This window comes from Marmota marmota, unplaced genomic scaffold (genome assembly GCF_001458135.2).
Source record: "Marmota marmota marmota unplaced genomic scaffold, marMar, whole genome shotgun sequence".
Lineage (NCBI taxonomy): Eukaryota > Metazoa > Chordata > Mammalia > Rodentia > Sciuridae > Marmota > Marmota marmota.
The window spans coordinates 2,906,169-2,930,843 of record NW_026000222.1 but is presented as its reverse complement, the minus strand read 5'-3'; the positions used below and the strand labels follow the sequence as shown (position 1 = coordinate 2,930,843).

The window sequence follows — 24,675 nt, the reverse complement described above, 5'->3', positions numbered from 1 at the left end:
CCCTGCCGCTCTGCTTGGCTCCGCTCCCCTCCGCCTCTCCTTCCTCAGCCGGGGCTGCCTGGGGGGGGGAGCTGCTGGCCGTGGGACCACAGTGGATTTAGGGGCTGTGGTGCCCCACGTGTGTGTCGCTGAAGTCCCGCCGAGCGCTCTGGGTGGCCCTTGCCCAGTCAGCTGGCGCCCTGGCTCAGGCCTGCCCATCCCCAGTGGAGGGGAGCAGGGGGTTTCTGGACACACTGGGGTCCAGAGCCGTGTCCCCATCCTGCCCCATCACCTGAGTCCCAGGGTGCAGAGGCCTGCCTTCTGGTGACACCTGGGCTCAGACCATGTGACCCGGGACAAGAATTTGTCCCTTCTGAGTCAGTGCAGGGAGGCGCTCTAGGCCCTTCCAGCTCTGGCCTGGGGCACATCAGAACCTGAGGGCTGCTGATGAGCAGGAACAGTCGTGGCCAGGACTGCTGGAGAGGGCCCTGTGGGTGGCCCCCAGAACCCCAGGCTCCTCCGAGGCAGGGGCTGAGGACACAGGAAACCTGGGTGACTCTCTGCTGGGGCTGCGTCCCTTGGGCCTCCAGCTCTGTGGAGCAGGTGTTGGCCCTGACCAAGGGGCCAGGTCTTTCGATTCTGGCTGTCTTCTCTCCAGGTCCCTTCTGTTGCCTGGTCATCAGGAGCAGCATGGGGAGAGGTGGTGGGTGCCTGTGGCGACTCTCCCTTCCCGCCCCCTGCTCACAGGGTGGAGGTGGGGCTGCTGGGAACCCTCCGCCCTGCTACCGGGCTCCCTGGGCTCCCTGGCGGCACCCAAGCAGTCCCCCTGTCGGGAGGCCAAAGAGCAAATGCCTGGAGGAAGCGGCTCCTGCCTCCCTTGCGGGGAGGTGAGCAGGTGTCTGCTGTGGCCTGGGCGGGGACACAGCAGGACACTGAACTTGGAGTCCAGGCTGGGCCGTCCCAGCAGAGGCGCAGAGGGCAGGGTGAGAAGCCGCTGGGCTGGAGTGTGCCGGTGACTTCTTGCAGGCCAGGTGCCGGCTTCAGGGGACAGTGCTGCACGGAGAGGCCATGAGGCCTCCTCCCGCGGCGGGGAAGGGAGCAGGCCTTGTTTCCTCGGCTGCCCCAGCTGTCCCTAGCGCCTGGCTCCAGTGGTGGGCCAGCATGTGGCTCCAGTGTCAGAGCCTGCCCGGCCTCCCTGGCTGGGAACTTGGTGTGCCTTGTGTGCAGGTGGCTGGAGGACAGGCACTGGCCGCGGGTCCCTGCTCCCTCTTGACGCTGACCTGGGGCTCTGGTGTCCGGGACCTGGCAGCAGGGAACCAGAGCAGGCTTGCAGGCTGGTGGGGCCACTGTGTGACAGACGCGTCTGTCCCCACTCTGCTGATGTGTCTGCTCGCTCCCCTGGGTGAATGACCCCAGGAGTGGGACCGGCACCTGTGGATACTGACCAGTGCGAGAACCCAGGACACCGTGCTGGGGCCAGGCCAGCGCGTCGCCTCCCGTTCTGATGAGCCGTCCCGAAGCCGTTGGAGCTCCAGGTCTCCATTCGGGCAGCCCCTGATTTCCTGTCACCCCCGCTTGCACCTCGCCGTGCCCTCTCTGTAAAGTAGGCAGTTGTCCCTGAGCGGGCTGTTGTCCAGGTGGGGGCCTGAGGCTTAGGAAGAGGGGGTGCAAGTCCTGTGCTGCTTCAGTGTGGGGCTTCCCTGGTAGACTTGGAGAGCTGGGGTGAGGGTGCCCGAGACCATGCCCTGCTGACCACCTCCCGTGGGGGGTGTGCTGTGCTCTGGAAGCTGGGCGTGGCGTGGGCACGCGGACTCGGGTCTCCCCACGCCTTCCCACCTTGGCTGGCTTCTTGGATATGATTCACAGGGGAAGAGTCGTCACCCTGTGGAAGCTTGTGCTGCAGTCATGCCCACTGTCGTCCAGAACATTCCCCTCCCTGCCCTTGGCTCCCACAGTGGCCATGGACCTCGCCTTCTGGACTGCTTGTTCTGGACATGGCCTGCTCCTGGGCTGTGGAGTGGGAGACTGGGCCTGTGCTCTCCCGTGGCTGAACCCCAGAGGCCGGCCTGTGGGTCCCCAAGCTGGATGTGTGGGAGGGAGGTGGCCTAGAAAGGCTCTCCCTCCACCCCACTGTGGCCACTGATGGAGCGCCTGCTGTGTGCCCGGCCTGAGGTCTCCGCCACAGTGTGCCACCCTGGGTCCCTGTCAGCCTTGGCAAGTGGCAGAGGGGCCATTCCAAACTCTGAACACTTGTGCCCTCACCATGGCCTGTCATGTGTCCATGTCTGCCCAGATGGGACAGGAGCCGCAGCCATTGCCAACTTCAGCTGCTGGACCCCATGCCTGAGGAGTCTGGAGTGAAGGGATGGCCACTTCCTGGGGGTCAGGAAGGCGTGGAGAGCCAGCAGAGCTGTGCCGCTGCCCCACAGGCCCGGCCTGTGCCCTCTGTCAGCCCCGGGGCCTGGCTTGAGTCTGCACGGCTCTCACCTCCATTGCTCAGGCTGATGGTGTCCTCATGGGGTCTTACGGGGGCAGTATAAAAACACAGTTCTGACAAAGCAGACGCATACACCATTTCTCATCCGCCCTCCCCGAGAGGCTGAGGCTGAGGACGGGCGCAGCAGCCCTCTGCGGTTTGCAGGTGGGCCTGGTGGAGGGCAGGGGACCCACCTGACACCTTGACCTCCCTGCGCTCAGCAGGTGGTGGGCATCTGGACTCTGGTTTACACCTTTAAGAATCTGCTGTGTGACCTGGGCAGGTCGCTTCATCTGTTGGAGCTACTGTTTCTTTGGATAAGAGGCCATCCCAATACCCTGGGTTGCGGTGATTCAGCGAGGAGGCCCTGGGGCCACAGAGCGCGGTAAACAGGGACGGCAAGAGGCTCATTGCCCTGACTACCGACCCCCACCCGCCATGGAGGCACCCCTCCTATTCCCACTGCTCCTAACTGCTGCCATCGTCCCCACCACACTGTTGGCTTCCCTGGAGGGCCCTTGGCACCCTGGGGTGAGGAATGTCCTCCGTCGGGCTTTGTGCTGGGCTGGGGCCTCTGCTGGCTGCCCTCCCATCACTCTGCTGTTGTCTTCTCATCCTGGGAGGAGGGGGTCTGTGCCCACGTGGGTCCCTGGCTGGACCCCTGGCTCCTTCCTAGTGACAGGCCAGGGGCCCCTTGGAGCTTGTGTCCTGGGCCTGTCCCACCTTGGCTGCTTGGCCCTCCTCTGGAGCTGCTGGGCTGGCTCTGGCCTTGGCCCAGGCCCATCTGGGGAGGCCCCAGGTCCTCTGTCGTGCAGGACAGGGTCCCTCCCCTTCTTGGTGCGTCTGAAGTCCATGCCTAGGTGTCCCAAGACTGGGCTTGGGCCCCAACCCTGTGTCCCATGCATTGTCTTTTTTTTTTTTTTTTTAACTGTTTTTTAGTTGTAGATGGACCCACACTGTCTTTGTTTATTTTTATGTGGTGCTGAGGATTGAACCCAGTGCTTCACACATGCAAGGCAAGCACTTTGCCACTGAGCCCCAGCCACAGCCCCCATGTACTGTCTTGGAGTGGCTTTTGGCCTGCTTTGAGTGCCTGGCCTGCCTTGTGACTTGGGGATCCCCAAATCATTGTGGGACCTACTGGTGCTTGTGGAACCATTGACTTAGCGGCATTGGGTGCCCAGAGGTGCTCCTGGGCCCTGTTGACTTTGAATCGCTGGGCCCAGCTGTGAGGCGGTCTACTCACCTCCCAGGGGTGCGATGCCTGTCTGCTGTCAGTGGGCTGCAGCGTGGGGAGCCCGTGTATCCTCAGCTGATGTGGGGAGGCATGCATGCCTGGGGCTCTGTGCCCCTCTGGTCCCCAGAAGCACATGGGGGACAATCCAGCCTCTCTGGCTGATCTCCCTGAGTCCCGGTGGCCTGGTCCTCACCCGTCCTCCCTTGAGGGGCTTCTTGGGCTTAGGCCACGTCCTGAGCCTTGCTCCCTTCACCCAATCGGGGGCTTATGCACCTGCCCATGGGAGCCGGAGGCCCGCCCTGCTGGCACCTGCCCCAGGCTCAGGCCCTGCTTCTGCCACCACAGAGCAGCTTCCAACGACACCGAGTGCTGGTGATCAGCCGTGTCTGCTGGCTGCCTGCCCAGTCTTGTCACAGCCTCGCAGGTGTGAGGGCAGGCGGGTCTGGTGACTGTTGGGTCCCTGGTGCCACCTGAAACCAAGATGCTGTCCCTCGGTGGCAGTGACCAGACACCAGCCAGGCTCCTTCTCCGACGCACTGGCCAAATCCTCAGGGCTGGGCAGCGGGTGAGGATAGGCAGGTGGGGAGCAGTTCCCAGAGCCTGGAGGGACGCCCAGCAGGTGCACCTGCAGGTCAGGCTGAGGCTACTGCCATCCAGTGGTGTGGCAGGACAAGCCTTTTGTCCCACCGCCCACACCCCTCCCCCAGAAGTCCATCTCTTTTAAAGACAACAGCAAAAGACTGGGGTGGGGGGCTGGCCCCCTCATCTGAGTCCCATCCCTCAGCACAGTGTGAGTGCCCCAGGCCCTTCTCAGCCCTGAGTTCCCAGGGCCACCACCTGCTGGGCCCACCTCCCCTACACCCTGCTAGCAGCCCCACCGTCTTGGGTGCCCTGGGATGGTCCTTCCTGCCCTGGTCTGAGCGGCTGGTGTCTGCCACAGTTCTGGCAGATCCTCTGTCCTGATGTGTCCCAAAGCAGAGCCCACACCTTCCCCTGCTGGTGGGTTCTATGACTGGCTCGTAGGCACAGGACAGGGGCCAGCACCCACTGACAGCCCCTTACGCAGCTGGGTGCTGCGGCCTCCAGCCTTCGTCCCCTCTGCCCAGGTCAGCGGTGCTCTGGCTGGCACGGCAGGTGGGGGCAGCTCTGTCCAGTAGTGGCATATGGCAGATACCGAGTGCTGCCTGGCTGGCCCTCCCAAGCCCTGTGGGTCATGGCAGGCGTCGACTCTAGCCTGGTGTTGCCATGCGGCTGTCCCTGCTCTGCCAGGGACCAGAGGGTCACTTACTCAGGCAAGCTGGTGTCTCACCTGCTCTGGCCCCTATGCACCTGCGGGAGCCGCAGCCCTCCTCCCAGCAGGCCCCAGTGCTGCCTGGCTCCTGGGGCCGCCCTCCAGTTCCACGGGGTGCTCTTCAGGTGCAGGAGGCCATCTGGAGCATGGTCTGGCCCTGCTCCTCCCCACTCATCCCGTGCCACGTCTGGCAGGTGGTGCCCTGCAGGTCCCCAGGTGCTCTGGGCGCCACTGAGTCTCCGGGGCTGGGCAGCTGATGAGGATGGGCAGGTGGGGAGCAGTTCCCAGAGTCTGGGAGGGATGCCCAGCAGGAGCCCCCACAGCAGGCCGCCTGCCCAGGGGGCAGGAAGGTCTGGGGGAGTGTTGGTGACTGCCCAGATGTAGTGTGGTGACCCTAGAGGAGCAGCCTGGGGCACAGCAAAGCTGCCAGGAGGACTCTGCCCAGAAGCTGCTCAGAGGTCACCCAGAGACCAAAGAGACCTGACAGGAAGCACTGCTGGCCCTTGGTTTCTCCACTGGTTGAAAGCAGGGCCTGGGACAAGGGCTGGGCAGGGACTCAGGTGGCTCTGTCCCAGCGTCCCTCCGTTGTCTCACAGCACGGGGACGAGGTGTAAACCACAGGCACGCCCGCCAAGCCACCTGATGTCCTGACCCTGCCAAGCTCTGGGCTGCCCTGGGCATGCGAGGAGGCAGCCCAGCAGGACGTTCCAAGAGCCCTCTTTGGGGGGTTCTGGTGCACTTTGCTGTCTGCTGCTCTCCGTCACTCCTAGGTGGGGCGGCCACATGCAGAGCGGGGTCCAGTCTGGGTTCACAGGGCTGCGTGGAGCTTCAGCTCTGGGCTCCCGCCCCCGCCCCTCGGGCTCGCTGTCACTGGCTGAGCCTGACCAGGCCGAGACCTGCCCTCCGCACTCCTGGGGTGCCCCCAGTCACCCCACCGCCTGGCCCGAGGTTCCTTTGTCAGGAGGTGTGGTGCCGCGGTCGGGGCCTGGCCAGGCAAGCTGGTGTCCGTGAGAGGCGGCAGGCGCTGCTGCAGCTCCGCAGCCCCGGCCCATCCTCACGGGCTCCCGGGCTGGCTCTGGGGTCTCAGCTGTTAATTACGTGTGCCGTCGGGCTCGGCGCTAATCTGCGAGGTCAGACAGCAGAGGTGACACGACGCGCTCTGCCTCTTGTCATCTGCAATCCGGCTCAGTTTCATTGACTAACTCCTGGCTGAATGCTGCCAGTTAATTACAGTGGTGGCGAACCCTCCTGCTCCAGCCGCGCAGTGAGAACGCGGGCCGGGCGCCGGAGCGGCCTTGCTAATTGGCAGCGCGTTGTGGGGCATCGATCGCTGCTGCTCACGGTGGTGCGCAGGGGCCTCCCGCCTCGGAGGGGATCAGGCCGCTAATTGTTGATGGCCTCCCCTTGTCCAGCCTCAGATCGGCCCCTGCCCGCCCTCCCATCTCCTTCCTGGCACTTAGAGGCCGCCTGAGAGGTGGGGGCGCAGAGTGGGCCCGGGCCAGCAGCTGCTGTGCGGTCTTCTTTCTAGAGCGAGGGCACAGAGGGGGTCTGTGAGGCTCCTGGGGGCTCGGAAGTGGCTGCTTCACCTGCCCCTGGCCGTGGGTGCGTGAGCTCCACCCTGGCCTGTTGGTGGCTCTTGGTCTGTTGGTTTTGTTTCCTTCTGGCTCTGGAGCATGGACACCCATGTTCCCTCCATGTGGGGAGAGTGTGTGCAGACAGGGGCCAGGGCTTGGGCCGGGTACGCCGCAGGCCTTGGGCAGATGTGGCGCTGTTCCTACTAGCTGCCGGGTGGGCTGAGTTCAGGGGTCCCCTGATAAGGAGCCTATGACAGCCTGTGCCGTGAAGCATCACTCTGCCACAGGTGAGGAGCTGGTGTAAGCCATGGCACGCTGCGCGGCACAGTCGCCAGGCACTGGGGCCTGTGCGTTCGAGGGATTCCATTTGCAGGAGGTGCAGGCAGAGGGGCCGCTGCGGGGGCGGGGCGGGGGCGTTGCTGGCGGTGCAGGCTTCCTCTGGGGTGAAGGGGCATTCTCAAGTTGGTGACCACAAGAACGTGGGGCCGGTGTGGCTCCAGGTGTGGGTGTCACCCCTCCACAAAGGTGCAGGCCTGGAGATTTCCAAGGAAACACCACTTTTATTTTTGGAGAAAAAAAGTCTCTGAGTTTTGTTTTGTTTTTTTCCCCAAAAGCTTAAAAATGAACTTTTCAAATCAATCCAACGTGTACAGACAGACGTCCCTTGCTCAGTCTGATCGGGGCCTGCCATGGGTGTTCTGTCCCAGTACCCAGGGCCACGTGGTCACGTCGAAGCTAGTGAACGTCTCAGGTGTGGCTCAGTTGGCCGGGCGCCCTGGCGTGTTGGGTGGGGCCGGCAGCGCTGGCCAGCACACTCTGAGGCTGCAGAGGGGCACTCTCTCCGGCGTCGGGTGAGGGTTCAGGATGCCGAGCCTTCCCTGGACTCGGGCCAGCGTTTCTCTTCATGGGGTTGGTCAGGGGACGGCAGCCAGCTGGCCCTCCAAGAACCTTGGGATATTGCCAGGCCTGGCTGCGTCAGCCCTGTGCCTGCTTCCTTGCTGTCCCTGGAAGCCACTTCCCCAGGTGGGTCTGACCAACCAAACCGGCTTGTCTGCAGCCATAACTCTCTGCCCTGGAAAGGACACCAGGGGAGACACTTGGCTCTGGAGCTTCTGGCAAGCTCTGAGCCTCTGAGGTGTCAAGTGTGGGTCTGCACCTCAGCCTGCCCTGCCCAAGTTGGGGTTTGGCCAACTTAAGTGTGCAGAATTCTTGGGGTGTAGGCAGTGGCTTCCAGGTCTGTCTGGAGAATTGGGGGTTGGTTTGTGCCTCAGGCAATGGCCCTCGGGCCTCACTGCCACCTTGACCAGGGCTGGCTGGGTGGGAGCCTGTTCAGGCTCCCTGAGCACAGTGTGCTGCTTGGCAGCTCTGGGCTGTGGCCTGCAGGGCTATGGGGACAGCTGTGGCTGCCCTGCTCAGTTGTGCAAGATACACACAAGCCTAGGGAGCCCTGTTAAAGAGACCAGGGCCACATTCCTGCAGAAGATGTTAGGACTGTGCCGAGGGAGCAGGGTGCCTCCTGGGGGGCAGGGGTGCCTCCTGGGTCTGCATTGCTACTCTACCCCTTGCTCAAGTAAGGTTCTGTCCCGATGTAAAAGCCCCTGGGACCTCTGCCTCCTGGTCACACTGCTGAGGCCATCCTCCTCGCCTTCTGCCTGACCTCTGCCTCGACACTGAGGGACGGGGGCTTCTCTCTGGGGTGCAGGGAATGTTCTGGAAATGGATGGTAGTGTTTCTGCAGCGTGGTGAACATCCGACCCACTAGCTTTGGGCTCTAAGATGGTGACTTACCTCGGGGTTAAGTTTAAAGATGAACATCTGCTGGTGACCTGCAAGCCTCAAGCCTCCTGGACACTGGTGTTGGCCTCCTGGGCCACCCAGTCCAGGTCCCAGCCCCCAAGGACACGCAGGCCCTTGCAAGAGTTGCTGGTGGGCTCGCTGCAGCTCTGCTCAGGCCACGTGCACAGCCCTCCTCTCCCGGAGCCAGGACAGCTGGTTGTGGGACAGGGCTCCCCTGGTAGGGTGGGGGTGGCACTAGAGCACGGCATGCTTTGGGTTTTGCTGTCCCAGCCCGTGGGGCAAAGGGACCATGGCTGAGCCACTGACCAGGTCTGGCGTCTCTGCCCCCTCCTGTGTATGGGTTGGGAGGCTTCCTGGAGTGGCGGTGGTGCAGGGTGGGCCTGGCCCCGCTCAGCTGCTGTGTTCCTTCCACAGGGTCATCGCTGAGCAGTGAGTCGTCACCTGTGTCCTCTCCAGCCACCAACCATAGCTCCCCTGCCAGCACACCCAAGCGTGTGCCCATGGGTCCCATCATCGTCCCCCCTGGGGGCCACAGTGTCCCCAGCACACCTCCGGTGGTGACCATCGCCCCAACCAAGACTGTCAACGGGGTCTGGAGGAGCGACAGCCGTCCGGTGAGTGGCGTCTGAGCAGGGCAGGTGCCTCCCCAGGGAGAGGACTTCCTTGGCTTCTGCTGGCTCCAGACTCTTAGGTGGGGTCAGAGCTGGCACCTCACTCTGAGCCCCGTCTCCTCTGCAGGGGCCTGACAGCAGCACCCTTGTGCAAGGGGGGCCTGAGGGCTGAGTGACCCTTGTGTCACCTGCTCAGGTAGCCAGGACAGAGCACCTCACCTCAGGCTAGGCAGCGTAAATGTGGTTTGTTCCCCACCATGCTGGAGAATAGTGCCCGAGGTGGGGCTGTGGGCAGGGCCTGTCCCTCTTGAGGCCTCTCCTTGGCTTGCACATTGCATCTTCTGCCCGAGTCCTGGTCCCTTCTTGGGCGCCCTCCAGTCATTGGACCAGGCACACCTTAGTGGTGTGCACAGTGTGGCCTCCTAGGCCCCATCTCCACGTGCAGCCACGCCCCAGGTGCTGGTCAGGATGGGGGGCTGCTCAGCACTTGACCTGGCTCAGACCTGGAATTGAAATAGGAAGAGCTGGCTACAGCCCACCAGGCAGGAAGTCCCGCGGTTTCCGCGCCTGTCTTTACATTGGAAGCCCCCAGAGGAGGCCTTTTCCTGACATGGGGGCTCCTTTTGTGCCTGCAGCTCCTCACCCATCTCACTGGTGACTGCCTGTGCCAGGGAGCCCAGGAGCCCAGGGCCAGGCTCTGCCACGCACCCTGGTGCTGGGCCTAGAGGGGCCCTTCCTAATTAAGAGCCGTCTCATTGGCAGCAGGATCTGAATTTTCTGCTATGTTCCCGGAGGGGTGGCCCTGCTTGGAAACGCTAATTAACGCTTGGAAACTTCTCCCCTGCGCCCACTCCCTGTTTCTCCCCTGCGCCCCCTCCCTGTCTCCCCTGCTGGGCAGGGTGGGGGTTGGGCTCAGCAGCTTGGTCATCACCTTTGCTGCTCTTGAGGCAGGACAGGAGCCAGCCTCAGGCCACAGACCACCCTGTTCCAGGGTGGAGACCCCCAAGGATTCCAGCAGGAGTCTTGCACCCCCCCTAGGAATAGTTAGCCCAGGCAGGACTCCCATCCTGATGTGGCCTCTGCTGACCTTGGCTTCTTGGCCTGGAGCCTCACTTGCCCCTGGAGCCCTGTCTGTGTGGCTTCGCTCCCCACCAAGTGCAGCTTGGAAAGGGAGGACAGGAGGGCCTGCTGCCATGACCCGAGGGGCCTCGGGGCCACCTGAGAGGGCCAGTCCTGGAGAAGGGAGTTGAGTTTTCCTCTGGACTTCTCGCCACACACTCCTCCCCTGGGGGTCAGAGCCTTGACCTTGCGGGGAGGCAGGAGACCAAGACACAGGTGCTATTCCTCCCTGCTGGTGACTATGGCTCTTGCTCCCACCCAAGAGCAGCCTCCCAGGGACACCTGTGCCCAGCTGCAGACCAGAGCCCTTACCCCAACACAGGGTGCCTGTGAATGCCCCCACACATGGCAGGGGCTCAGTGGCATTGCCACATGCCTCCTGCCCAGAGCAGGCTCTCCCAAGGAGAGTCCCTACTGCCTCAGAATCGCTCAGTGGTCCTGGGGAGGGGACCACGAGAGAGCTGTGCTCCAGCAGCTGGTGAGCCCCTGATGCGGAGGGAGGAGGGGAGGGAGGAGGCGCAGATGAGCAGGTGACGCGCGCTCACCAGCAGCACAAAGGCCCAGTGGAGAGCCTAATCCTGTGGGAGAGGCCTGCCTCCCTCCGTGTGGCCACAGTTGGTATGCTGGCCCTTTCTTCCCGGGGGTTGCCACTGTCCCCGGGAGTGCAAGCTGCAGAAGGAGAGGTGGGTGAAGGATGGTCTGTTCTGCAGCCAGCAGGGCCTTCCCGCCTGCCTGCTGTGGGGCCTCCCTAATCACCAGGGGGGCTCCCCTCCCTGCCTGCCACCTCTTCGTGCAGCTGCGCCCACAGCCGTTGCCCAGGAGTAACGAGCTGCCCTGCAGGTGCACCCTGACCATCTGCAGCAACACACACACACACACACACACACACACACACGGGCCACCACCATGGAGTTGTTGGGGGCCACCCAGGGCCCGCCTCGCTCAGGATGAAGGTGCTGCCTTGTCACCCGCTCTTCACCCAGTGAGGCCCAGCCCGCTGACCCAGTTCTCAGGTGCCTGGTGCAGGCTTGGCTGGGCTCCAGGCAGAAGGCAGCCGCAGGCACGTGGGTCTAGCTGCAGAGCCCCCTGCCCTCTGAGTACGGCCCTCCCTCGGTTTATCCTCAGCCAGGGAGGTGCCATCTGGCCCAGCTGCCTTCAAGCAAGGCTTTGTCCCTGGCTAAGGGGAGAAGGGGGCTGGTGGGGGCTGTCCTGACTGAAGTTCTAGGGACTGTACCCTGGTCCCAGAGGTCTCTGAGGCTGTGGCATCTGGTTTGGCCCATCCTAGGTCTTAGGCACAGGGGTGTCTCCATCCTTTCCCCCACCCAGGACCCATTGCACCCTGGTCCTTGGCGGGGAGGAGAGAGAGGTGCAGGGAGCCCCACTTGGGAAGTGGCCTGAGGACGTTGGTGCAAGGGGCCAGTGAGGGGCAGGGCGCAAGCTGTGAGGCCCAGCCCAAGTTCATGCCTTACCTGCATCCTGTCCACCTCTGTGGCCAACCACGCTACACCAGGCTGGGCTGACTGGCATGTGACAGTGGGGGAATTGAGGCACAGCAGTCAGGGACTAGACAGGAGCCATTTCCTAAGACCAGGTGGGAGCCCACCCTGCTGTAACTCGGGCAGCTGGAGGATCCTGCGGCTGGCACAGGACAGCCGAGTGTGTCCCACCCTGGAGACCTGCATGACCTGCATGAATGCCCCTTCTGGGAGGGCAGGTCAGAGGTCACGAACGTGCAGGAGCCCTGCAGGGAGCCGAGGGCCTGCCGGGGCACAGAGAAAGGAGCAGATGTTGCTACTCATTAAAAATTCCAATCAGCGACCTGTCTCCTTCAATTAGTTGTCACTGACTGTCCTGTGGAGAGCGCGTGCTGGGAAGGTAGAGGGCAGGAGGGGCCTCCCTGTCTGTGCAGGGGCTGGCTGGGCTGTGGTGCGCCGTGCCAGCCTGGCCTCTGGACAGAGGAGAGTGGCACCGGGAGGGGCAGGCTGGTCAGGCTCCAGGGCAGGTGACAGGCTCAGCACCTGTTCCTGCTGGTGCAGCAAGGAGCCAGTCGCAGGACCCTGACCCCCGCTTCCCGTTGCTGTGGCTCAGAGTGGCAGAGCTGACGCCTGCCCAGGGAGCATGTCCGCTGTCAGCCTGGTTTGCTGGCCAGGAGTTGTGCGGGTGTGAAGCAAGGGCCTTCGGGGGGGTGGGGTGCCAGTGGTAATAGATGACAAGGACAGGCAGGACCTCTCATGGGCTGGATGCTATTATGGGGGGGCAGTTCATGTAGAACCCCTTCTTTGTCTGGGGGACCAGGTCGGGGAGCAGGCCCTGGAGCTACCACCTCCTCTCATTTCATGACTGGGTGAGCCCCTCCCTCTGTTTGCCACCAGGGCCACTTGGGTGCAGGCTCTCTTCCTGAGGTGCTGAGCCTGTGGTGCCAAGGCCACAGTGAGGAGTGACCCCGGCACACCATGTGCTGCTTTTCTGGTAGTAAAGCTCTTGGAAAGGAAGTTTCTAGAACACAAGCTGAACCTGGGGCATTTCCACAGTCTGAAGAAGCCCAGGCATGGCCAGAGCTGGCTCTGCTGGCCATATGCCCTGGGGCCTTGACGCAGGCTCCCTGGTACTGACCCTGGCTCTGTCCTGCAGGACGTCACCTCAAGGAGCAGCAGCAGTGGTCGGGAGCGCCTCATTGTGGAGCCACCACTGCCCCAGGAGAAGGCGGGGGGGCCCGCCATCCCCTCCCACTTGCTCAGCACACCCTACCCCTTTGGCCTCTCCCCAAGCTCTGTTGTGCAGGACTCCCGCTTCCCACCACTCAAGTAAGTGCTGGGGCCATGGGAAGGGCTGGGGAGGTCAGTGTCTCTGGGTCCCTGAGGCAGGCTTTGGCTGGCCGTGCTTGGGCCGCCTGGAGCCTGCACCAGCTGAGGCTAAGCCTGAGCCGCCAGACGGTCGCTGGCCTCTGTGGCTGGCCCTGCCCCAGGAGCAGGCCCCATCTGTGCCTGTGTCCATTCCACACCGAGACTGTTAACTCGCTCCAGCCCTGCTGCGAGCTGTCCTGGGGCCGGAGTCCCTCCAGACTGGGGGTTGTAGCCATACCCACTGGTGAGGACCTTAAGGGACCTGCAGGCCTGTGTCATACTGCTGAGAGGCAGGACTGTGCCCAGAGCAGGGGTGATGGGCATCTGTGCCCTGCCCTCCCTGCCAAGCTGCTGCCTGAGGTGGGGAGCCCAACACTTCCCAGCTGGAAGGCCTCCTTCACCTGTCTGCTTGCCTGCCTGCTGTCCCTACAGCCTCCAGCGGCCCGTGCACCATGTGGTGCCGCCCAGCACTGTGACCGAGGACTACCTGAGAAGCTTCCGGCCCTACCACACTGCTGAGGATCTGCGCATGTCCTCCCTACCCCCTCTTAGCCTGGACCCAGCCGCTGCCTACTACCACCCCAGCTACCTGGCCCCGCACCCTTTCCCCCACCCGGCCTTCAGGTGAGCCACCCCCGCCTAGGCTCCGGCACTGACTGCTCTGTTCTCTGCAGAGTGCATCCTGGTGGGAGGTGTCTCTTGGGCCCTGGGACCATGCTCCCAAGGAAAGCCTGGGGCAGCCCCTATGTCCTTCCCCAGGTCCCAGCCAACTCCTAACTACCATCGGGCATTTCCTTCTGGAGGGAGGCCCCGTGGCCTAGGCAGCTACTCCCTGGTCTTTGTGCTCTGGGCAGTAGCCACAGTAGCTGGTAGCTGTGAGTGTGGTGTGTGCAGGGTGCCTTTGCAAGTGACAGGCCCTGGAGAAAGCCAGGTAGCATTCTTGTTCAGGATGGCAACCCCCTGAACCTGGCTTGATAGGTGTCATCAGAAGTGGACAGCCCTTAAGACATGGCCTGCACCTATTACTAGTTTGCCACATGGAACATGCCTAGACAGGTTGACGTACCTAGCCAAGCAGCACCTGTTGACTGGGACTTTGTACATGCTAGGTACGCTTGCCTTTCCTGTGAGTGACAGTAGCCCCCCCGCCCCCCGCCCCCGTCCCTTCTTTTCATGCAGGATGGACGACTCCTATTGCCTGTCGGCCCTGAGGTCCCCGTTCTACCCCATCCCCGCCCCCAGTTCCCTGCCCCCGCTGCACCCATCGGCTGTGCACCTGCACCTCTCTGGGGTCCGCTACCCGCCCGAGCTTGCCCACTCGTCCCTTGCAGCGCTGCACTCTGAGCGAATGTCCAGCCTTAGTGCGGAGAGGTGAGCTTTGTCCTGGCTGCGGGCGGTGGGGTCCGCTGACTCCTGGACAGCAGGGGGAGGGACGCACAGGCTGGAGTCTGGTGGACTCCTGGCCTTTGGTGAGGAGTTTCTTTACCTGCTCAGTGGGGTGGCGACGGGCCTGTTCGCGGTTCTGCACTCTGAGCGATGCACCCGGCAGGCCAAGGGCTTCAGGGCGTTTGGGGGTCTCTCGTGGAACTCTGGACTCTGAGGTTCTTCTTGCCCTGATGAGAGAAGAGCCGGCTCTCCCTGTTGCTGCTCCGAGTCCTGGGAGTCCTGTGGTGGGCTGCCCCGGGTCGTGCTCTCCAGGGTCCCCGAGCCCTCTCTGCTTGCCCCACAGGCTACAGATGGACGAGGAGCTGCGGCGGGAGAGAGAGCGGGAGCGAGAGCGAGAGGCTGACCGGGAGCGGGAGAAGGAGCGCGAGCGTGAACGCGAGAAGGAGCGCGAGCGGGAGAAGGAGCTGGAGCGCGAGCGGGAGAAGGAGCGGGAGCTGGAGCGTCAGCGGGAGCAGCGGGCGCGGGAGAAGGAGCTGCTGACTGCCAAGGCGCTGGAGCCGGCCTTCCTGCCTGTGGCTGAGCTGCACGGGCTCCGGGGCCACACGGCCGAAGAGCGAGTCAAGCCCTCGGAGCAGCTGACCCCCACGCGCGCAGGTACCCGGGCCGTCAGCAGGAGGGAGGGACCGAGGGTCAGCGGCACACCTGGCATGACTGGTCTCCAGCCACGGGGCCATGTTGCTGAGCCGAGTTTGGAGGTGCGTGGTGGCACCCAGTACAGGAGAGGTAGATGGGTAGCCCCGAGAGCGTGGAAGTGATGAGCCCCAGCCTTGTGTTGAATGTGATTCATTTCATTGAAAGTTGTTAATTTGTTTTAATTAAACAGCTTTTAGTAATGGCTCTGCTTGCGCCAGTACCAATGGGCTGGCCGGCCACCGAGCGTGCTGCTCTCGGGACAAGATGTGCCTCCGGAGAGCTCCCGTGAGGGGGTGGGAAGAGTCCCTTGAAAGGCAGTGAGAAGGGCTGGGGGCAGCGGGACCCTGCGGTGACGGCATTTCTCCCCACAGAGAAGCTGAAGGACATGGGCTTGCAGGCGCCCAAGCCTGTGCAGCACCCCTTGCACCCAGTACCTACCCCACACCACACCGTGCCCAGCCTCATCTCCAACCACGGCATCTTCTCTCTGCCGGGGAGCAGTGCTGCCACGGCCCTCCTGATCCAGCGCCCCAACGAGGAGGAGAAGTGGCTGGCACGGCAGCGGCGGCTACGGCAGGAGAAGGAAGACCGGCAGTCACAGGTGTCCGAGTTCCGGCAGCAGGTGCTGGAGCAGCACCTGGACATGGGCCGGCCCCCGGTGCCCACAGAGGCGGAGCACCGGCCCGACAGCACCAGGTGGGACAGCAGGTGGGGCAGGGCGGGCGTGGGGACCTCCGTGAGGGGGCACCTGGGGTTAGCCCAGCACCCTGCAGAGGTGCCTGCTTCTGCTGGTTCCAGGCCTCACCCCATTCCCTTTTCCGGCGAGGAAGTTGAGGGCACAGCCAGCTCAGGAGCACTGTGGGCAGAGCCACCCAGCCCAGGTCCAGCACCAGGCTCCCTCACATGCAGCCAGGGGCAGCCCTGGTACACCATTTATGGCTCTAGAAGATGGCAAGGGAGGAGCCTTATGTACTAAATCCCTGTTTTCTCCACTGTCGTCTTCTTTTCAGCTTTCATTTCCCCACGAGACGGGGACCGCCTTTAATTTTTATTTAAGGAAAAGATGTGCTTTATTGCTTAAAATGAAAGAGAGATCCCTTATTTTTAAACCCTTTTAGAATTTCTTAGGAGACCTGTGCCTGTCATCAGGCCCCTACTGGCCTTGTAAGCTGGTCACCAGCGCCCCCTAGACCTCCCTGTCCCTACTTGCCTGGGCATCATGTCCCCATTCTGAAGAGCCAGGCCTTCTGTGCCTCCCAGGGACACAGCTTCTGTTCCCTTTCCTCAGCACAAGGAGGGTAGGCGGGAAGATCCCTGAGCGTCTTGCAGCCCTCAGCAGCTGTGGTGCTGTCTGCGATAAGACACTGCGGTGTCTGCGACTCGGCACCCTGCCGCTCCAGTCTCCTCCCTCCCTCCCTCCCTGCTCTGTTGTTGAGCAGGGCAGCAAGGGGATGAGCTGGGCTAATCCGGGTGACTGGGAGGGCATTAGGCCTGGCCCCCTGTCTACCCAGCACAGCTGCAATGGGGTCCCCCCTGCTATAGACTGTCCCTCTGCATCAGCCCTGTCTGCTCAGGGAGCTGCCCTCTGACTTGCAGATCTGCCTCACACTGAGGCCCAAGAGTGTCCACCAGCCACATCCAGCCTCCCTGGCACTCGGGGCTCTCAGGGCCTGGTCTACATACGTGCTTCCCATTGGGGAGCCACTGGGGCACTGAGGCCCTCTGTCTGGCTGTACTCGTGGCCCTATAGCATCATGAATTTGATGTTCTGACGGGGTTCTTGCGCTCCCAGCTGGAAAACCGCTCAGTGTTTGGCCCTGGTGTGTGAAATATTTATTCTAACGGTTTTATTGCTTTGCTGTTCTCCTGTGGATACGGTTTCTTGGTGGGTGGTCTCCATGTCCACTGCTTGTGGGGTCACTACTGGGACTGTATAACGAGGGGCAGCCATGATGGCCCTGTTACACAGATCCCCAGCTGGGTGGGGAGGGAGGACTGAGACCCTGGCCTCTGCCCTTTTCTTCCCTGCAACCCTTGACCTAGACTAGTGGGCAGCATGGATTCAAACATCTTATGTGTCTTAAGAAAGCTTTGGAAGATAGGTACACATTCAAAATAGCCATTCATGAAATGACTCATTTTAAATGCAGAGGGGAAACATTTAACCATGTGAAAAGCTTCTTGTCTACAGGAAGGTCCTCTGCTTTAAGATCCCCACCACCCTCCTGCCCAGGTAGGAGCCACTGCAGTTCTGATGGGGACCACCAGGGGGCCGGGCAGCAGCTGGGCCCCCACCTCATGGGCATGGCTCCCTAGTTATTGTTCTGGCTCTAGGCTGGGCAGACAGACACGGCCCCTGCACAGAGGGCTGACCCACTCTCTGCTACCTGCCCATTGCTTGGAGGAGAAGCCCGAGGCAGGCCCACATCTCACTGAGGGATGAATTTGCCGGTAAAGTGCAGGATGAGGCCCGTGTTCATGGGTGTTTGTACAGCAGGCGGGACCCTGGGCCTGAGCCTCCATGTCCCCTCAAGGCAGGTCTGTACACGCCTGCCCCGGTTTTCAGAGTGGAGGACTTGAAACCCCAGCCCTGGGATGTGGCACACAAGCGACATCCTTCTTCCTTTCCCTCCTACCCATTTCTCAAGGGAGCCCCACGGGGACCTTAGGGGCCAGTGGGCTGCGTGAGTGACTGATGGGTTCAACTGCTGTCTCCATAGGCCAGGACCAAACCGTCATGACCAGGGCAGCCGCGACCCTCCACAGCACTTTGGTGGGCCTCCACCTCTCATCTCCCCAAAGCCCCAGCACCACACCGTGCCCACGGCACTCTGGAACCCAGTGTCCATGATGGACACTGCCTTGGAGACGCGGCGGGCTGAGAGCCACACTCTGCACAGCCACCCAGCTGCATTTGAGCCCAGCCGCCAGGCTGCTGTGCCGCTGGTGAAGGTGGAGCGTGTCTACTGCCCAGAGAAGGCTGAGGAGCCCCGGAAGCGCGAGACTGCCCCCCTGGACAAGTACCAGCCTCCACCAAGGGAGGCAGGAAGCCTGGAGCCCCAGGCCTTCCCCCCAGGGCCTGGGCCCTTTCTTGCTGAGCTCGAGAAGTCCACGCAGACCATCCTGGGCCAGCAGCGAGCCTCCCTCCCCCAGGCAGCCTCCTTCGGGGAGCTCAGTGGGCCTTTGAAGCCTGGCTCACCTTACCGGCATCCAACACCCAGGGGCCCTGACCCTTCCTACATCTATGATGAGTTCCTACAGCAGCGCCGGAGGCTGGTCAGCAAGCTGGATCTGGAGGAGCGCCGGCGGCGGGAGGCGCAGGAAAAAGGTGCAGCCCCTAGGACCCAGCCTGCTTGAGAATTGGAATTTAGCAGAATGAGGGCTCCTAGTGCCAGCTCACTCCGCTCCCGGTGCAGGAGTGTTAATAGGCTTCAGGTGGCAAATTTGTAGACCTTTATACAGCATCTGATACCTCCACTGGGGAGACAGGCCCAGGACCCCCCACCCCCTATCTTGCCATGGTGCACACTGTCCCAAATGGGTAAATTGAAGCCTGCATGTAGGATGGTGCTGCAGACGCACAGGATTGATAAGTGGTGTGTGGAGACTGATGAAGTAGTGTTAAATATTAATAGTGCAGCATTAACAGGGGAAGAAGCTGGTGACAGGCCAGACCTGGGCCCAGCAGGGCTCTAAGTACAGGGTTGGTGTCAATAGACAGGTGGCCAGAGAGTGCGGAGCACAGCTGGCGCTGCCCTGGCCAGGCCAAGAGCTGGGCACTTCCTAACTGTTCTGCTGGTACAGGAAGCTCAGCTAGCAGCTCACTGAGCTGCCAGACAGCTGGGGAAAGCAGGGAAGAGGCCTGGCTGCGAGACTCTGGGACAGCCAGAGTGCAGCAGCGTCTTACTGGGTTGCTCGTCTAGGTTAGATTTGGGGCCCAACTGAAGTTTTTCTTCCCCACTCATCTTGTAAAAGAGAAGGCCAGCAACCCTGTGACCATGGAGTAGGGCTCTGCCTCCCAGGGGGGAGGCTGGGTGGTCACAGTAGGAGGGAGCACGTGTGCACCCTCGGCACCTGCCAGAGGGTATTGTCTGCCCAGTCACTTGGTCCCAGGCCAACTGGGCACCTGCTGTTCTTAGTGCAAGTGGCCAGTGGGGTGGGAAGGAACTGATTTTAGGGGTGCTCCAAGAGACCTGCAGGTGGCCTGGTGGCTGGTCTTTCCTTGACTGAGTGTAGCCTTCTGCCACCAGGGTACTACTACGACCTCGATGAGTCCTATGACGAGAGCGACGAGGAGGAGGTCAGAGCCCACCTCCGCTGCGTAGCTGAGCAGGCCCCCCTCAAACTGGACACGTCCTCCGAGGTAGTGGCCTCCTCACCTCTGGGGCATGCTCGGGGCTGGGCTCTTAGTCTTGAGTCCCCTATCCATCATCGCTGGCACCGAGTTGGCCACAGCAGATTGGAGGACCCCAGAGGGGGACCCCGGGACAGCGAGAGCAGACCACTGCAGTGGTTTCCAACTGATTTGTTTTCTTTTCCAATCCAGAAGCTAGAGTTTTTGCAACTTTTTGGCTTGACCACCCAACAGCAGAAGGAGGAACTGGTGGCCCAGAAGCGGAGGAAGCGGCGACGGATGCTGAGAGAGAGGAGCCCCTCACCCCCGGCAATTCAGAGTAAGCGGCAGACGCCTTCGCCGAGACTGGCACTGTCTACCCGTTATAGCCCTGACGAGATGAACAACAGTCCCAACTTCGAGGAGAAGAGGAAGTTCCTGACCATCTTCAACCTGACCCACATCAGTGCCGAGAAGAGGAAAGGTACGGCCTCACGCCCGCGTGGGTGGGCAGATGGGGCTCCCAGGGGGCATGTGCTTCTGAAGCAGGCCCACCAAGGCTGCTCCCCACTTGAGCCCGTTTCTTCTGGTTGCATCCTGCATGGACATGAAGTCCTAGTGGTCCTCCTGCATGTGCAGCCTATCTGGAGCTGACGCTGCCCTGGCACCTCTCCATCCTCTAGAGCCTGAGAAGGCACAGCACTTCAGGGACTCCACCTGGGAGTGTGGGAGATGCTGCCCTCCATTCATCAGGCACTCTGGGCTTGCAAACTGCAGGCTCTTCCTTTGGGTGGGCCGCTAAGATCTTCTGGGCTTTGTGTTCTGATGGCAGGAGGCCTGGCGAGGGAGGTAGAGGGATGGCCTATAGCCACCAGGTACAGCCAACACATGCCGAGCAGACAGCTTGCCCTGAAAGATGCTTCCAGATGGGTCTGGCCATGTTGGGAAAGACCCTCTGGGCTCAAAGCCATCGTGCAGGAGAGACGGTGTGCTGCAGCACTTCCTTAGCTCTTCCGCTTCCTCGGCTTGCCTGACACACTAGCCTGGTGCTAAGAAAGTCAAGGGAAAGCAAAGAGGGCCTCAGGGTCCCGTTATTTGCCTCAGCATGTTCCTTTCCAGAGATGTAGCAGTTTGTTCCCATTGTAACAGCAGGTCGCACTCTGCTTTCCCTTTAAGGGTTAGTGACAGGTTGATTGCCAACACAAATCCCTGGAAACATGTCTAGTTTTGTTTGCAAAAACCATCTTTTCACCTGGCTGAATTTCTAGAGAAAGCATCAGCACCGCGGCCCCTTCAGTTTCACAGCTGGCAGGAAGTGCCGCTGAAACAGGACCTGTGGGGTGGAACTTGTTGGGGTCTGCATTCCTTTTCAGGAAATGGCTGTGATTCTGGGGTGGCGCTGAAGCACCAGACATATACCGGAAGTGGCACTGTGCCCCAGAGTGTCTCCTTTCACAGGGGCCATCTCCTTGTCTCTTTTTAAAGAGTGCCACAGCGGTCTGGAGCACATCTGAGACGTGCGGTGGGAGCCCAGGAACCTGGCCCGCGTGTAGACAGAGGCTCCGTCTCATGGCACTCGCTCTCAGTTCTTCTTAGTTTGAGGGGCTCGTCCTGCCAATCACAGTCGGGCTAGACTCCCACCTTTCTTCCCGCTCGGAGGACGGCTGCCTCGGTAACCTCGGGCTGCTTTTCTCACAGACAAAGAGAGGCTTGTTGAAATGCTCCATGCCGTGAAGCAGAGGGCACTGTCAGCAGCAGTGGCAGACTCGTTGACAAACTCTCCGAGGGACAGTCCTGCCGTCTCCTTGAGCGGTAAGGGAAGGACAGCCCCACCTACCACCAGCTGGAACTATGGGCTGCCCAGGGTCAGAGGTGACCCTCAGGTCGTCTTCGTCGTAGACCTGACCTGCTGGAGACAGCGCTTTTCTCCGCCTTCTCTCCGTCTCTCTTGTACAGTTCGTGTTTCGCACACAGTGTGCAGGTCTGCGGATACAGTATGAGTTCACAGGTGGGCACAGAGCCGAGGGAGGGTGCCTGCTGCCATAGAGCCACCTGGTGGTCATCGTGGGTGGGCCTGAGGCCTGAGCCTGTCTGCGCCCACCACGCCAGCACCTGCTCTCACCTCCTTTCTCAAGTCTGACTGTGCCTCTGTGCAGCGAAGGAAGCAGAAAGCCTCACAGTGCAGTCCTCTTAGCTCTGCTGCTCGGGTGCTCTTTCTATCCAGCTGGACTAAACCAACTCCCTACTTTTTCGGGACCAGAAGTGACTTGCTTCTTCCTTCCGATCTGTTTCTTCCCAGATGCTCTCTGGAGGCACTGTTCCCAGATGGACCTGCCTCTAAGCACTCCGTGTCTTCAGACCTTCCTTATCCGCGTACACAACAATTTTAATTCAGTGTCCCCAAGTCTTGGCTTTTTGCACTAGGTCTTTGTTGAACATAAGCTCCTAGAGACCAGGGTCTGCGTGCTAGACACTCGGCCGGTTAACTTGCAGCTCTTAACCTACCCTCATTTTCTGTCTCTCAAAGAACCAGCCACACAGCCAGCTTCTCTGGAGGTGGATAAGCCTATTGGGGTCACTGCCTCCTTGTCCGACATCCCAAAGGCCGCGGAGACTGGGAGACTAGAACAGCTGCGGCCCCAAGAGCTATCGAGAGTCCAGGAGCCGGCTCCTACCAGCGGTGAGAAGGCCAGGCTGAGCGAGGCCCCTGGGGGCAAGAAGAACCTGAGCATGCTTCATTACATCCGGGGTGCTGCACCCAAGGACATTCCTGTGCCATTGTCCCACAGCATCAACGGGAAGAGCAAGCCGTGGGAGCCCTTCATGGCAGAAGAGTTTGCGCATCAGTTCCACGAGTCGGTGCTGCAGTCCACCCAGAAGGCCCTGCAGAAGCATAAAGGTAATGAGGCTGCCCGTCCCACTCTGCTCCCAGGACGAGTTAGCAGCTGCTTAATGTCTTTGCACACCAGCTGCTCAGCAGAGCCATGTGCGTGCACTCTCAAACTTCAGTGCCCATCAGGCACCTGGGGATCTCACCAGGCAGGAGTCTGGAGCAGGACCCAGGACTCCATTTCCAACATGCCCCCAGGCAAACCTAATGCAGCTGATCTGGGGACCACACTCCCAGGTCACAGAGCAGGTGATGCCGTGAGTAAGGGCACATGAGCTGCTGTGTCTTCCACAATAGAGTGGCCCCTCTGGTCCTTCCATGAGGCACCAGTGTGCCTGTGCTCATTCCCGAGACCCAGCAAGTGTGTAGTGGCAACACTGTTTTCCTGGTCCCATACTCCCACCTCCTTTTAAATTTGGTGGGAGTCATTGAAGGTCAGAGAACAGGGATTACTGCATGTTATTCACAGTTAATCAAAACTCAACATTTTTAAAAATCCTCAACAGTGGGTGTGATGGTACAGGCCTGTGATCCCTGTGACTTGGGACCAGAGGGCCACAAGTGTGAGACCCTGTCTCAAAAAGTAAAAAGGGCTGGGGATGTGGCCCAATAGCAAAGTGCCCTCTTTGTTCAATTCCTAGCACCAAAAAGAAAAAAAAAAAAAAAAACTTCAACAAGCAACCATTGGGCATGAGATGAATGTGAACGGCAGTAGCCAGTCACTGTTATGCCAGATCTTAAAAGTTTAGGTGTTTAGTGCTTCATGCCTTTAAAGCTCTGACACAGAGCTGGGTCTTCCACCCGAGTTCACACTGTCAGCAGAGATGAATCAGGCCCCAGGAAGCAAGGAACTCTGGGTAGTGGGTTGTGCAGTGATTAAAAGACTCCCCAGGGCGAGGGGCCAGCTTAGTGGTAGCGCACGTGCCCAGCATGCATGAGACTTTGGATTCCATCCCCAGCACTGAAGGTTGGGGGAACAACTCCACAAAAATTAGGGAGTGTGTTACTGGATTTTTATCATAAATTTATTAGGAAGAACCATTTTTCAGGATAATTTTTTTTACAAGAGGCAGATGGGTCCCTACTCTTTAGGGTAGATTTTGAGATGGTTTTTACGAACTTTGAACCACCCTCCTGCTCCTTCCAGCCACGCCTTACACACTTCTATGTGGTCCTGGGATAGTTTTTCCTGCCTTGTTTATTCACCTGCTTCTTCATCCTGCCATGCCAGGCTATTGACTGTGCCAACACCCAGAGGCAGCAGGGCCATGTATGCCACAGGGGGTGCTGGTACTGTGCCCAGGGACTGAAATGCTCACGCCCTTCAAGGGAGGAGGAGCTGCATTTACTGAGGGCTTAGAAATTCAAGCTGATGGACTTGCCCAAGGTCACGCAGGAGTCCCATCTTTCTGTAAGGAGCCACCTTGGGCTTGCTTTATCTTTAATCTGCCTGCAGGCTGCGGTCCTACTCTGCACCAAAGGTAGGGCAAAGCCTCTGGAGACCCTTCCTTGAGATGCTGGTTTATCTTCCCCAGGGAGTGTGGCTGTACTGTCTGCAGAGCAGAACCACAAGATCGACACATCTGTCCACTACAACATTCCTGAGCTGCAGTCCTCCAGTCGGGTCCCCCTGCCCCAGCATAACGGGCAACAGGAGCTCCCAACTGGGAGGAGGGGCCCTTCCACACAGGAGATGGACCCAGACTCAGAGGAGGAGGACGATGGTGAGGATGACGGTGAAGAGGAGGAGGAGGAGGAGGCCCCCAGGCGCAAGTGGCAAGGGATCGAGGCGATTTTTGAAGCTTACCAGGAACATGTAGAAGGTACAGGCTCTGGGGCTCTGGGGCTCTGGGGGAGGAAGCCACAGCACCTATAGACACAAAACTCCTGCCAGCTTCAGGGGCTGCTTTGGAGTCAGTGCTGGAGCTTTTTCTGGGTAACTAGATGCAGGTCCCAGAAGGTGAATTTCCTCAGGTTCCTGCCTCTGGCACTGGTAATTCCTCATGCCCAAAGCTGAGGCCATTCTCGCTGGGGCAGTTTGGGGTTTTGGGCATGGAGGCTACTGGGCTAGAACTCAGACCTTCAGGCACCTACCTGGTAGCTGAGCAGTGCCCCAGCGCCTGGGCATGGTGAATTACGAGAGCATTGGCTGTGTGTGGCACCTGTTACTCAGCATGACAGCTTAGACATGGGCCTTTCTCCTTGGGCTGTCACCTAGTGTGCCAAGTCCCAGTAGCCAACCTGGTCACCATGCCTGTGATTGTGTCCCTGAGAGGCATGATGGGACCCCTGAAAGGAGTGTGTCATGGATGATGGCTGTGTTTTGAGCTAACTCTACTCCGAGGTTCATTTCTCGATTCTGCCCAAGGCTTTCCAAGTCTGGCACAACCCAGGCCGCTTGGCCCTCAACTAGGAGCGCACACTCCAGCCCTTCAGAGAGTCTGAC

The 24,675-nt window shown here is 60.8% G+C and overlaps 1 protein-coding gene across 3 annotated transcripts in view; it reads left to right on the top strand.

The window, feature by feature from the left end:
• Nucleotides 1-24,675, top strand: part of Gse1 (Gse1 coiled-coil protein) — a 317,059-nt gene that overhangs the window by 286,093 nt on the left and 6,291 nt on the right. The window contains exons 3-14 of one of the 3 annotated variants that reach the window (XM_048792345.1): nucleotides 8,769-8,968; nucleotides 12,716-12,888; nucleotides 13,360-13,551; nucleotides 14,107-14,298; nucleotides 14,657-14,967; nucleotides 15,378-15,702; nucleotides 17,727-18,334; nucleotides 19,257-19,369; nucleotides 19,595-19,823; nucleotides 21,038-21,151; nucleotides 21,867-22,238; nucleotides 23,765-24,052. In XM_048792345.1, coding sequence (XP_048648302.1) covers nucleotides 8,769-8,968; nucleotides 12,716-12,888; nucleotides 13,360-13,551; nucleotides 14,107-14,298; nucleotides 14,657-14,967; nucleotides 15,378-15,702; nucleotides 17,727-18,334; nucleotides 19,257-19,369; nucleotides 19,595-19,823; nucleotides 21,038-21,151; nucleotides 21,867-22,238; nucleotides 23,765-24,052 — 3,117 coding nt within the window. Of the gene's footprint in view, nucleotides 1-8,768; nucleotides 8,969-12,715; nucleotides 12,889-13,359; nucleotides 13,552-14,106; nucleotides 14,299-14,656; nucleotides 14,968-15,377; nucleotides 15,703-17,726; nucleotides 18,335-19,256; nucleotides 19,370-19,552; nucleotides 19,824-21,037; nucleotides 21,152-21,866; nucleotides 22,239-23,764; nucleotides 24,053-24,675 lie in introns of all 3 variants that reach the window. The other 2 variants (XM_015495996.2, XM_048792346.1) reach the window with 2 other exon arrangements.